The 15,135-nt window shown below is 44.9% G+C and overlaps 1 protein-coding gene across 2 annotated transcripts in view; it reads right to left on the bottom strand.

The window, feature by feature from the left end:
* PEPD (peptidase D) overlaps positions 1 to 15,135 on the bottom strand; it is a 116,593-nt gene that overhangs the window by 81,101 nt on the left and 20,357 nt on the right. For both annotated transcript variants that reach the window (XM_081275286.1, XM_081275287.1), the window contains 3 exons: positions 11,830 to 11,877; positions 10,077 to 10,138; positions 107 to 151 (listed from right to left, as the gene is read on the bottom strand). In XM_081275286.1, coding sequence (XP_081131412.1) covers positions 107 to 151; positions 10,077 to 10,138; positions 11,830 to 11,877 — 155 coding nt within the window. The remainder of the gene's footprint in view (positions 1 to 106; positions 152 to 10,076; positions 10,139 to 11,829; positions 11,878 to 15,135) is intronic.

Raw genomic sequence — 15,135 nt, 5'->3', positions numbered from 1 at the left:
AGTTTTAGGGACCAGCTTTCTGAGTTGGGTGGGTAGAAACAGCAGGGTCTCCTATCTCCTTGAGCTGAGCATAACAAGAAGCCAAGTTGCCCACAACCATACTTACCACTCAACGATCTCTGGGTGAAGAATGGTGTTGTTGACATTGAACCTACAGAAAGAAAATAAACAAAGCCCATTCGGTCAGTAGTCTAACACTGAGAAGTACTTCATTTAATACACACACACCCTGACCGAGAGAGGGCCCCAATGAACTTCAAGACTTCTTGGCCTGCAGAAGGCCTGCCATTCGGTTCCTACAGCAGACCGGGAAGCCCAGGGTGTATCCCCCAAGTGCAGCTTCCCCTCCACCCCCACAATGCAGATACCAGAGCTTCTGTCAAGCAGCCAACATATTGGAAGCATCAGAAAGAAAACAGAAAGCAATAGAGAGAATATTTGAAAAAATAATGGCTGAAAACTTCACCAACTTGACTAAAAAAAAAAAAATTAAAACATTAACCTACATACACATCCATAAAGCTCAATGACCTCCAAGTTAGATAAATTCAAAGATATCCACTCCTGGACACATCTTATTCAAACTGTGAAAACACAAAGAATACAGATGGACCCCAACTTACAAGAGTTCAACTTAGAATTTTTTAACTTATAATGGGTTTATCAGGACGTAACAAGGAGTATCTACACTTACATTGATTCAACTTAACATTTTTTTTTTTTTTACTTTACAAAGGGTTTATTGGCATATCACCTCAATGTAAGGTGAGGAACACCTGTATCTTAAAAGCAGCCAGAGAAAAATAATTCATCACATACACGGGATCCTCAATAAGTTTAATGGCTAATTTCTCATCAGAAACTATGGAGAGCAGAAAGCAGTGGGATAATGCCTTCAAAGTGCTGAAAGAAAAAACATTGCCAACTAAGAATTCTACATCTAGCAAGACTCTGCTTCAAATCTAAAAAATTAAAACATCTCACATAACAAAAAACAAGATAATTCATCACTAGCAGACCTACCCTGTGAGAAACAGTGAAAAGAATCCTTCTCACTGCAAAGAAAGGGCACCAGAGAATAAGTTGAATTCAAATGAAGAAGGACACTGATAAAGGTAACCATATAGGCAAACACAGAGACAGGACAAATGTATTTTTCTAAGTCCTTTTTTCCTCCCATCTGACTTAAGAGAGAACTGCAAAAAATAATAATTGTTGATATGCACGAAATACACAAAGATGCAATTTACATGTAATAACAGCAAAAAGGAAAGGGAGGAAATGGAAATCTATAGGAGCAAAATTTTTGTATACTACTGAAATTAAGTTGCTTTTAATGTAAACTAGATTTTTATGTTTAAAGTTTCAATTGTTATCTCTAGAGCAATCACTAAGAAAATAACTAAAACATACAGAAAATAAGAAAATCAAAATTGAAATAAATATATATATAAACGCTGGGTGGTACAGTGTTTGCTTAGTAGGTGCAAAGCCCTGGATTCAACCCCCAGAACCACAAAAACAAAAACAAAAAAGGAAGAAAAAATATCAAACACAAAAGAAGGCAATGGGGTCCCTGGTCCCCCCTACTCCTCACTCTCTTTTATGTTGCCATGAGATGGGTGGTACTGCTCTGCCACATGCTCCCACTGTGATGTGCAGACCCAAAAGCAGAGGGGCCACTCAATCATGCAGAGGAGCATCTAAAACTCTGAGCCAAAATAAACCTCTCTTTGCAAGTTGATCATCCCAGGTATTTTATTAAAGAGAGAAATCTAACAGAGAAGCATATAGATAAACATAATAAAATTGTAGGTCCCAAAATAAATCCATCCATTAATGGTAAAGTGGCCTTTTTATTGTGATAAAACACATAAAAATTGTCACTTTAACTTTTTTAAGTACACAGTTCAGTGGCATTGTCATATTGTTGAACAATTGTCACCACTATACATCTCCATAACTGTCCAGCATCCCATTCCAAAACTCTGCATCCAGTAAGCAGTAACACCCCCATTTCTCTTTTCCCCCAGTGCTGGTAACTGCTGTTCTATTTTTTATCTCCATGAATTTGGCTACTTTAGTAACCTCATATATGTAGAATTATACAATATTTATCCTTGGCAAGTTGGATTTTGACAATCCAATAAATGTGAAGACAATCTTTTCAAGTGATGCTGAAACAACTGGATATCCAAATGAAAAAGAATTAAGTTGGGTCCCTACCTAACACCTCATAAAAAAAATTTACCACACTGAATCAAAGACCTACATGTAAGAACTAAAACTATACAATTCCTAGAAGAAAACATGGGTTTAAATCTTTATGGCCTTGAACTAGATTTCCTAGATATGATACCTAAGGCATAAGAAGCCAAAGAAAATAGATACTGGACTTCATCAAAATTAAAATTTTTGTGTATCAAAGATACTATCAAGAAACTGAAACGACAACCTACACAATGGGAGAAAAAATTTGTGAATCATCAAGAGCTGCTACCCAGAATAAAGAATAAAGGATTTTGAAAACAAGTTTAAAAAAAAAAAAGCACCTTAATAAGAAATGGGTAAAGGAACTGGGTGGTGGTGCACACACCTGTAATCCCAGCAGCTCAGGAGGCTGAGACAGGAGGATCGCAGGTTCAAAGCCAGTCTCAGAAAAAAAAAAAAAAAGTGATGTGCTAAGCAACTCAGTGAGACCCTGTCTATAAATAAAATACAAAATAGGGCTGGGGATATGGCCCAGTGGTCGAGTGCCCCTGAGTTCAATCCCCGCTATTCAAAAAAGAAAGAAATGGGTAAAGGGTCTGAATAGAAATTTGATCCAAAGAAGATATACCAAATTGCCAAACAGCACAAGCAAAGATGCTCATCATCAATCTTCAAGAAAATGCAAATAAAAACCACAAGATATTACTTTACGGCCATCTGCATGGTTATAATAAAACAGACAATAACAAGTACCGACGAGCATGTAGAGAAACTAGTGCCCTCATATGTTGCTGCTGGGAATATAAATTGGTCCAGTTGCTCTGAAAAATTATTTGGGAATTCCTCAAAAAGTTAAAGGGCTACCACATGACCCAATAATTCCACTTCTGGAGAATTGAAAAACATGTTCACACAAAAACTTTTACATCCATATTCACAGTGGCGATATTCATAATGGTGAAACAGTGGGCACAACTCAAGTGTTCATCATCTAATGAATGGACAAAGAAGATGTGGCAAATATTCATTAAAAAAAGAATTTTTTTAGCCACAAAAATAAGCAAAGTATGGATTCACACTATAATATGGATAAAGTTTGATATTTTCCAGGTGAAAGAAGCCAGACACAAAATACTACATACTGAATGATTTCATTTATATCAAATGTCAGAGCAGGTTAATCCATAGAGACTCGGGGTAAAAGGAATGTTGGAGTGAGAGGAATGGAGGAATGAGAACTGTAAATGAGCACAGGGTTTCTTTTTGGGTGATGAAAATGTTCTAAAATTGATTGTGATGATCATTGCACAACTCTGTAAACAAACAAAACTCACTTAACTGCACGCTTTAAATGGGTAAGTTGTAAGGTACATGGATTGCATCCCAATTACATTGTTTTTTAAAACTTACTGAACTATGCCGATAGTAAAAGTTATATAATGCAAATTTTACTTAAATAAAGCTGATTTATAAAAATTAACAAAACAGAAAGGAGAAATAGATAAATCCACAAACATGGTTGAGATTGTCACATACCTCTGATGGTAATAAAAACAAGCAGAAAAATCAGAAAAGATATACAAGACATGAGCAATACAATTAACCAACCAGACTCAAGTGGCATGCAGAACACCACTGCCAACAGCTACAGAATCTATGCTCTCTACAAGTGTATATCATTTATATACTAATAAATATCATAACAATCATATGCTAGAAGTTGAAACAAATTTCAAAGGGATAAGATACTAAGAATATTCATTGATCACAGAATCAAACTAGAAATCAGTAACAGAAAGGGAAATATATAATCTCAAGTTGTTTAGAAATTAAGCAACAAACTTTAAATTCCCTCTGTTCAAAGACAAAAATCACAGTGAAACTAGAAACAAAAATATAAAATATCAGCTGTGAAATGCAGCTAAAGTAATTCTTAGAAGATAATTGATAGTCCTAAATGAATAGAGAAGAACATTAAAAAATCAACAATCTAAACTTCCATCCCAACAATGTCCCTTTCTTCCTTCCTAAAAAGCTAGAGAAAGAACAAATAAAACAAAAAAAGATTAGGAGGAAATTTTAAAGAGCACAAATTAATGAAATAAAACAGGAGATGAAAAAAACGTCAAAAGCTGCTCTTGGATAAGATGAATGTAACAGAAAAGATGACCCCAGGAGACAAAAATTATTAGGTCAGGGCATCTCTCTGACCCAGGAGAGCCATGTGTGACCCAGAGCTCAAGCTATTGGAGAGACAGCTGGGGGAAAATGATGTGGCCCAATGAAGTAGAAGTCTCAGCAGAGGAGACTTGGCAAGCCTTCAATTCTCTGGACTTCAAGACCTGCTCCATCTCAGGTTGGGATACCACATGCAAGCACATGCAAGGCTCTGAGCTCCTGACCTGCAAGCCAGGGACTCTCCATGGCCTCACTACTAGTGTTGAAAACATCTAGGTAATGCCATGGTTGTGAGGCCAGCAGCCTTGCTCTTGGCTGAGCCAGCTGACCAAGAAGCAGGGAGAGGGGAAGAGAAAAGCAAGCACAAACCAGCAGGTGAAGAGGATTCCAGATCTGATTCCTAACTATAAGCAGGACTACTTGATTCAAAGTCAACCTAAATGCTGTAGAATCAAAGACCTACTTGTGAAATATCAAAGAGACTAGAGGCAGCAAGGTAGTTCAGGGTGAAGGACAGAGTAGCAGACAACATAAATCAAGACGACAACACAGACACTGCTGCCCATTTTGCCAAATGTCACTTTGACCTTAGGAAAAGCAATGGCCAATCTACCTGACAGCCAGACAAACTAGCAAAATTTCACTTTACACAATATGTATGTACACACACACGTACAAACACATAAACAGCAGTAACCCAGCACAAAATGACACACACACAGACACAAAGACAGGCATATGCTTAGAAAAGATACTACACAATAGTCATATGCTTGAGATACACACAATAGACGCTAGTCCCAGTCTCACCTTATCCATGAGCAGGGGGACATGTTCCAACACTCTCTGTGGAGACCAGAAACCACTGGGAGTATGGAATCCTATGTATACTGTTTTTCATATATATACATATACATCTATGATTAAGTTTAATTTATAAATCAAACACATAAGAGATTGATAATAACTAATAATAAAGCAGAACAATTATACAAAAAGATAGTAATAAAAATTCCAGTATCATTACTCTTGCTCTTTGGGGCCATTATTAAGTAAAATAATAATGAACACAAACACTGAGATACAATGACAGTCAATTTGATAAGCAACACACTTATCAAGTGACTAATGGGTGGGTAGCATATATAACATGGATACAATGGACAAAGTGATGACTCATGTCCTGAGCAGGAAAGTGTAAGATTTGATCATGCTACTACTCAGAATGGCATACAATTTAAAACTTATGAATTGTTTATTTCTACAATTTGTCATTTAATGTTTTTGGCCCTCTGTTGACTATGGCTAACTTACACCTCAAAAAGCAAAACCACAGAAAGCAGGGACTACTGTATATGCCCAAACACATAGATACAGGTTTATACACACAAACACACACTAAGTTACATATACTTAGAAGCATGTGAACAAACACAGACACACACACCCATTTGGACAAGGATATATTCAGATATACACAAAGATCCAGATCCAGATAAACAGATACATATACACAGACTCCTATAAACCGATGTATATACACGGACATATACAAATGTACATTCAGCCACAAAAACATACTGAGGGAAACACATTCAGATGCACAGAGAAGAGTTCAAAAGATAGTATTGACAGTTTTAATTCTGGATAATGAAACTTGAATATTTGTGCTGTGCTAACAGCATTTTTCTATGATGACTGTATATCAATTATATAAAATCAACAACAAAACCCACCAATGATCATAAGAAAGCAAGAATGTCCTGGAAGAAGACGGTAATTTCCTGGTACGCTCTAAATGTGGGGTAGGCAATGAAGGGGTGAACAGGGTGGGCTTGACTCCCTGCATGGGCCTCTAGTTTCAACCCTGGAGGGTCTAACCCAATGCATGAGGCAGACCCCCAACTCTATTCCCTGCTAGCAGGTGGGGCAGGTTCTCCCCTCATGGAGATTTCCATTGAATTTGAAACCCAATCCTAAATATTAATTTGTTATGCAAGTTAACAGTAGCCAGAAGCCAAGGTCTCCAAACCACAAATTGGCATTTTGTTATAATCATCAAGTTTTAATAATGTCCCTCTACTTCCTGGGTTTTAAAATTCACATCTTTGAATATTAATATTCCTACATTAACAACCCCCAAATTCAGCATTTCACATTTAACTGCTTATTTAAATGGAATTAATTTGTAACCAACTGTCTTCAAATATCCAAGGCAATTTAAGTACATGCCAAAAGATAAGAAATATGCTTATCCTGAATAACCAGCTGATGTAAAACAGGGACCATATTTCTCTCTCAGACAGCCTATGAAATGCAGTCTATAACTTGCTGTCCCCATGCAGGACTCCTGGGCACAGACTCTGCCTGCCTGGAAGGGAACTTTCTCATGCCAGGGATGCATCCCTATTAAGTGAGGCAAATCAAACCTAAAAAATGGGGGGCCCTCAACTCAGAAAGCATGGCCCCCTAAAGACCAATTTCTTCTCTTCATGGTCAGCCTCTCTGTCTCAGGAAAATCTGCCCTGAAATCTATCATCTCCTCAGCTGCTAACAGACCCATCACATCTGACATGGTTCCCAGGGTGCAGCAATCAGGTGCTCTGTGGAGCCTGGGTACCCAGAGTCCACAGGAAGAAGTCTCAAGTCCTCTTTACTGCAGGGCTCCCCTCCCCGACCCAGCTCTCTAGCCTCCTGTGTGTCTACCACCCACCCTGCCTCTGCCTCCCTTCCCTCTGATGCCACCCTCTACCATCCCTACCACTGTGAGACCTGGAGACCTCCTGCTATGGGCTGATCACCTCTGATCCTGGGAGCTAAGGGAGGTCTGAGGCCAAGGTTGAGCCCAAGTGGAAGGAGTTAGCCTCCTCCTCTCTGCGAGCAAAAGCAAAGGCAGCCTGAGAGGGCCCATCAGGACAAACTGAGAGGCCAAACCTGAACTTCTGTTGAAGTGGGAGGTTCAACAAAAATTCAAGATGGAGGTACATCAGAGATGTTTAATAGGGTCAAAAGCAAAAATTCCAGGAATAAGGAGCTTCATTAGGGCAGTGAGAGGCAACTAGGGACACAGCAGTTGAGAACTGGAAAGTAGGACAACAGCAAGATTCATCTTGCTTAGGAAACAGTCTATTATTATCCCCAGCAAACAGCTGGAGGCACTCAGCAGGCAGGTGAATGCAGTCACTGAGCCGCAGTGGCCCTCAAGGACAAGGTCTCTTCCCAGCCCAGAGCAGTGGTAGAATTGAGGTGCTGGTCAATTCTCCATCTGGGTGGTGGGAGGCAGGGGACTGAGCTATACTCAGAGCCCAGGAATATAGAGGTGACTTCCTGGAGGAAGGATCAGGAAGCACCTGGAGGCAGACGCCAGAGCCCCAAATCAATACCCATGGGACACTAGGTAGGGGGCACCTGTGAAGGATCCTTTCCCAGCGGAAAACCCCTGGTTGTGAAGTTACACCAAGAGAATGGTGAGATGTGAGGCCCAGAGAAGAGGCTTGAGGGGACACACCTGCCTTGGGATAGAGGAGAAGGGAGACCAGGAGACCGGGAGATACAAAAGCAAAGAAACAGGTGGGAGGGCTTTCCCCTGCAGCACTCAACCAATCAGGGACCTCAGCCAACTGCCCATCATGTGGGTGTGAAAATAAATCTACCCAATGCCCATTTGGAGGACAGTCTCTTAGCCCAGACAAGCAGATGAAGGCCTGGAGACCACCAGTCAGCCCACATCTGGACCAGACTGTGTGCCACAGATGGTGCAACCTATGTGCCGGGGTAGATGATGCAAAATTAAGCTCGCCCCTGGCTCTCTGAAAATCATTTCCAGATGCTGAGGTAGTGGGTAAGGGCTTGTGGAGCATAGGACCCTCAGGGCTTCAGGGGACTGTGGAGATTCAGGGGAACAGGGCAGGATCTGCTTAAAAAAGGGAGAAAGCTGGAGTTTACAGTGATGTGGGATGAGGCCTCCACTTCTGACACCCCCATAACGTGACGGTGGCCCTGACTCTTTTGTGTGAACCTCATAGAGCAGCCAGCAGAGGTCTGCCTCAGGGACCCCATCCTGAGCTTCCCACCCAGGACCACACCTGCCACACCAACTCACTGTGTGGTCTGGGGGAAGCTCAGCCCTCTGTAACAGAGATCTCCAAAGGGACAAGAAAAGGGCCCACAGCCAAGAGGCTCTGCATCTCACCATCACCTGGGAATGCCCGCCATGCTGGGCCTATTTAGCCCACTGTGTAGATGTGAAGACAGGCCCACACATCAAGCAACTACTAAACAGCAGCTCCATGCAGACTCTGGATGAATGGGATCTCTTTAGTCCCACAATAAGCCCAAGCAGTATCACGTTATGTCGGGGGGGGGGGGGGGGGGAGGACCAATGTCACAAAGCCAGTCAGGGTACCCCTTCCCAGCTCAGGGCCCTGCCCATGAGGAAAGACCTAGGAGTGGACATAAGGATGCTGTGGAGATGGTCCGTGGAGTTGGTCAAGGAAGCTGAGCAGGGCCTTGAATGCAGGCACCTGGGTCATGGGGAGGCCTAGCCCTGGACAGCAGCAGCTGACTGTGCCCACACTCCCTCCAAGGGCCTGAGGACAGACAGCAGTTCCAGCTCCATGGTCAGCATTTCAACGAGCAGACTAATGGCATAGGAGGCAAGGCCACTTTGAGCAAACTCCCTAGAGGATGCAGAGATTTGTACAATGGAAAGAAGCAAACCTGATACCCACTCCCCCTATCTCAGCGCTCTTATCACTGGGAAAGTGATACATATTCATGAGCTCATAATCCTTTCTAATCACCACTACATCACACATACGCACAAACTCCCGCAGCTCAGGCTCATACATAATTATAAGGAGCTTCCTCCGTCACTGCCTGGGTCCACCAAAGGACAACAGAGGACGCAGCGGCTACAGTGAATGTGTGGTGGAGGAGGATGCTGGCCGCCCAGGTTCATTCAGGAGCAAGGCTGGGTGCTGTCCACTGTCCACACTCAGCAGCCTGGAGCAGGGCCTCTCTTTGAGGGATTGTCTGCGGCAGGGTCAGCCCAGTATTGCAGGCCCACAGATCCCTGAAGCTGGTCCCCAGTCAGCCTGGGGACACAGCATAGTGGATAGGCAGTACTCGCTGGGGGCCACAGGGTGACGAGGTGACAGTGAGGTGAAGGTGCCCCTCTCCCTGTGACCAACAGCTGCCCACCTGCCTGGAGAGGCCTAGAAAGGGAAAACTGCTTCCTAAACAGGGTTTGGCGACTCATCTCAGAGCCCAGTTGAGGAATACAGGCAGATAAAGGGATACCACCTGAGACTAGGGCAGTAGGGGACACAAGGAGTTGTTGAGAGCTGGACTGGGAGAGGTCAGTGGCCAGGAATAAGGGGAGGGCCTATATGGAAAACAGTGTGATTCAGAGCTTAGAGCTTCTCTCCAGAGAGACCATGCACAACAGCTAGAGCCGGGCACTTTCGTCATGAGGCACAACAGAGAAGGTTTGCGCTCCTTAAAGCAAAAAATAGACAATTTTAGGCCAATAATTTTAAAACCATTTCCTCAAAATGCCCAGCACCAAATCCATTTTTAGAATGTTCCTCTGTGTATTTCACAGCTCATATGTAGACTGGGGAAGACCCTCTGGCCAAGGAGCAAGTACATGAGGGATGGACAGTCAGCCTGGGACCCGCACTCACTTGCTGATGCCCTCAAAGGAGGCTTCCCTGCACACGCTGCCGCTGTCGGTATTGACACCACGCTGCAAGGAAAGGGAGAGAGGGTGTAAGAACACACACATGTCACACGGGGGCCACACAGTGTCCCCATAGCCTGCACAGGAGACCCTACCTCCTCCAAGCAGGCTCAAGATAGGGGAAGTCAGGGAGCCCCAACTCTGAACTCAAAACCCCTCCCCATCCTGCCTTTCCCTCACCAGTGAGGCCCCCACCCCCACCCCGGCCAGGCAGCTCCAACCCAGGCCCTCCTTTCTGCACTGCAGCTTGAAAAGCAGACAGGTCAGGAGCCTCATGTTTCCCACAATGTCCCAGGTACACAACAAGGTCTCCTCCACGGATGGGTCAGAATACTCTGATGACACCAGCTAGGATGCTGGGCCCAGGTAGGGCCCAGGCAAGAAGAGTGGGTACCAGGGACTGCTCACCACCACTACCAACTGCTCTGCCCAGGCTGGGCCTTATCGTCTCTCTCACCCACATGTGTCTCACTAACAGGGGTATCAGCAGCACCCCCAAGCCCCCTTATCTGCACAGATATGACCATTGCAGATCAAAAATAACTGAAAAAAAATTGCATCTGTACTGAACTTCTTGTCATCATTCCCTAAATCTACTGCATAGGTTATTTCCATAGCATTTTCATTAGATCAGGTATTATAAATAATCCAGAGATAATTTAAAGTATATTAGAAGAGATATACAAGTTATACAAATACTATGCTATTTATATAAAGAACTTGAGCACCTGGAGTTCTCGGTATCCAAGAGGGTTCTAGAACCAAACCTACAGATAGAGGGATGACTGTATTATCAAATCCAAGGATATGAGACCTACATCAGACAGGACGGTTGTGAAGCTGTTCCACCCCTATCCTTTTCCTAATTGTAAGGAGACTCCTCGTGGAAATGGACCAAGTGGAAATGAAACAAGAGATTCAGAGAAAAAGATGCCCCCCAGTGAGGCAAGGCATTTTAAATCACAACTGCTTTCTCAAGAACTGCAAAAGCCAATCGATGTCTCACCACATACCCAACACACTGGGCCATCTCTGACCACAAGCATCGAATGCAACCTTCCTTCTTAGCCACCAAAACAGCAGCACAGAATAAAGAAACCAAGTACTAAAGAAAAAAATCACCAAGAACTATTCCTGTAAAAATCAATTAACAAAGGAAAGAAGGGTCACTTTGGAAGGACCATGTAGATGAAACTCCCAAAGTCAAAGAAGAGCAACGAAGTGCGCTTCCCCTCTAGACACCCCACAGCAAGTGAGCCCCAGCCCTGCCAGGTGCCGGGGGCCATGCTGCACTCCAGGCTGTGCTCCACAGCCCAGCTATCTGAGGAGGGAAGCCAAGGGTGTTTTTCAAATTCCATTAATGACAGGTTATATGCAAATGCTACTGAGGGAGGAGTAAACTAACATTCCACACCACAAAGCCCATGAGCTCAGACCAACACGACTACATCTTCCAGCAGGTGTTAACCCTAAGTGCACATGGTGCCTTGTCCATCACGTCACGTCCCAGGGACAAGAATGGATCCTGGACACAGTCAGCCATTCAGACTAAGTAAACATGGTTACTATTACCAATGACCATTCCTCCCCATTTCCTAATTCTCCCCTACCACTCTGACATTAGCCGGGAAAGGTTGCTCTCTGAAACCTCTTCTCTGTACTGAACACTGCCCAGCTCCTAGACACCAGCCACTTACCAAGGTTAGGAGGACAGAGGGGTTCTGTGATGTCAGGATACTGGCAATCTGAAAGGTAAGAAAGAAAAAAAAAACATTTTACCATTTTAGAGCAATTGTGAAGAAGTCTGCTGGATATAATATACCTCCATTACTTAATGACAGTGCACATTTATACAGCAGGTCCTTAAAATAGGTGAGATTATTGTCCCATCCTGCAGAGGAGGAAACCAAGGCTTACAGAGGTCAAAGAACTTCTGAAAGTCACACAGCTATCAAGTGGAAGAGAAGGCTTCAAACCTAAGCCTGGCACAACCCCATGGCACTGGCCTCCAGGTACCAGACAGATCCTAGTTCCAAACAACCAGACCCGCCCACCCTCCAGGGTACCACCTCTGCCATCTGCCAAGAGCCAGTCCCACCAGCCCAAAACCCTCAGGCACTGTCCCACCAGCTTTGCATCCCCAGGGCAGACACCTCCCTCCCTGCCCCCCCATTCTCAACTAGACTGAGAGAGTTAGCCTTCCCCAACTCCACCCTTTGGCCTCCAGCCCACCCGTTGTTCTCCAGTTCCCTACGCCCCACCATAGCCCACTCAGATGCCCTTCTCAGCAGGCCAGTCACTTCCTCCTCCGCCGACACCCCACACAAGTTCAACTCTCCACATCCCTGCTCTCCCCTCAATGGGACCTCTGCCCAGAATGCCTTCCCTCCCTCTCCGCCGCTGCACCCCGTCTGCATTCCCAAGGCAGGCTCATTGGCCCCTCCTCTACGACCTCACCAGCAGTCATCAATTCCCTAGCAGAGCCACCATCAGTCAGCATTAGCTGTGACTCCTGCACCCAAGAATGCCACCGCCCTGCAAGGAGCAATTTCTTCCTCTCCAGGCCCCCACCCTAGTCTGCCTGTGTCTGGGCTACTGCATCGGCCCCCTCCCCCTGCAGCCCCTGCCCTAAACTCTCGCCACTGTGACAGTAAGGAGGACATGTTGCTGTTTTAACAGACTGACTGAGCTGTCACTGACATACTCTACAATGAATATATTTTAAGTGGACATTTTGACATATGTATATACATCTATTTTAATACAGAGATGCTCCCAGAGAAAAGCTGGAATATTCTGAAGCATCACAAACAATATGCATGTGCAGCTATTCTTGAACAATCAGAGTTCAGCACATGACAATAAAATGCACCTGCAATCCCATCCCGGGAGACTTTTTAGCTCTACACATAAAAACAGAGATCTGTAATGACATTTGGATCATACGAAATTACACGGTTCACTTATTTCCTGTCATTAAATATTCTTCAAACACGCAATTTTTAGCAGTCACTACCTCTGGGGATGATAAACGTTCAATAAGTCCTTGATTATGGCCTGTGCCAGTCATCTTACACCCATCATCTCATTTAACCACCCATGAAGATGCTGCCACCACGGCCAGATTTCACAAATGAGAAGGGCTTGCGGGCTAGAGAACCTGCCCAAGATCAGAGCTAAAAGATGGCAAAGCCCAGATTTGAACCTATGACTGTGTAATAATCTCTGAATGGATACAGCATAATTTATTCATCCTTCTATTGGATATAAATTATTTCTAAGGATGAGTGATTACAAATAATGTTGTGATGAACATCTAGCACATAAGGCTTTATTTCTTTAAAATTAAATTTCTTAAAAAGCTTATTTCCTTTAGAAAGGAAGGAAGGAGGGAGGGAGGAAGGAAAAAAACAAAGTTGATTCAGTTGGATCAAAAGCCGTATACCGCGTCAAGGCTTGTGATGCCCACAGCCAAGTGACCCTCCAGATTCATACCAACCACCCTCCCTCCAGCCGTGCCTGAGGCTCCCTCTCCCCGATGTCCCTCACTCCCTCATTCACTCAGAAACTGCTCTAAGAATGAATGAGCCCTCAGCCTCGGTCCCTTCCACTCCCCAGCCCCTCCTAGAGGAGGGGGAGGCTCAGGAAAAGGAACAGAGCCGCCTCACTGCCACGGAGCAGGTCCTGCGTGTGTTGTTATGTTGACATGAAGGGTCTACGTTCATCAGCACACAACGATTCTGTCAATTACAGCAGCAGAATCAGAGAATGAGAAGGCACTTGGGGATTGTATCTGCTATTGTCCTTGGGAGAGAGGAGCTGGATAACAAATGTGCGGGCTGATGGTTTTTCTCTCCACAACGACTCTCTGGACATGCTGGTTAGGGATAATGGAGGAGAAAGCAGCCTTCGCCATGCTGCCTGACGCTCAGATGGATCGAGGCCCGACACAGAGAGCAGGCTGTGCGTCTGAGAGGCCTGGCAGGGCAACATCTTTTATTGATCACAACTACTTCAGTGGGCCCTGGCTACCTCTGCAGCTGTGAAACCTCTCCCGGCCTGGCAGCTCCATCAGCCCTTCCCCATGGAGACCCATTAGGGCGACGTTCTCATCGGCACACTCTGAAGCTGTGTCTCAAAAATTAAGGGAACACGATGTGGCTGTCTCCCACTGGCTCGAAATGCAGCCCCCACATAGGACAGCACAGTTCCGTCAACCCAGGGCCTCATTTCCACAGAGCAGTGGCCGCTGGGGACACATCAGCTCTCCCCAGCCAGTGCTGTTAAATGCCCCGGCTGTGCCGCAGGCCATGGCCAGCATTGATCTCCCAGGCAGCCTGGCCTCCTGGGCAGGTCAAGGTAGATGGGCATTCACAGCATGCTTCAGAGCCTGGTGGGCTCGGCCACCTCTTGCATTCCCCTAATCAGGATGCCAACCAGGCCTGGGGGCCACTCTTCACAAAGGAATTAGTCATGCCTTCACCAGTGTGGCCGAGAGCGCCCATCTGGCTCCAGAGAGCTGGGCTTCGCCATGCAAGCACTAAAGCTCTTGAAAGTAAACCCTCGTTCACAGCAGTCTCTTGAAACATTAGTGCACACTGGTGGCCTGCAATGCTTTTAAAATTTTGAATTTGTTTTTAAAATGGAAACATCACAAACAATTTGGATATGTACTGAACAACTGGAATATTCAGCAGACCTGGGCCAGGAGTCCTGCAGAACAGCGGCCCCTTCAGAGGAGGGGTGGTTCTCCCTGCCCCACCCCGCCCCACTACCTGAGGTATCTCTACCCCGGGCTGGGGGGCAGGCAGCATCTTCCCTGTGGTGTGTGTTGTTTCTCTAACATCTATCCTTTCTGGATCTGAGTTGGTGACTCCGGTATCTCTGAACATCTGCCAGGTGCCCTGAAGGAGAGCAAGTGCACAGAGCATACCCTGCCCTCCACTAGCCCCCAGCTGGGTCCTCACCATGCTGCAATGCCTCAAGTACCACTCACGGGTCTC

This window comes from Spermophilus citellus (assembly GCF_964194105.1).
Source record: "Spermophilus citellus genome assembly, chromosome: 18".
Taxonomy (NCBI): domain Eukaryota; kingdom Metazoa; phylum Chordata; class Mammalia; order Rodentia; family Sciuridae; genus Spermophilus; species Spermophilus citellus.
Note: the sequence above shows the minus strand (reverse complement) of the source record. Positions and strands in the feature narration are given on the sequence as shown.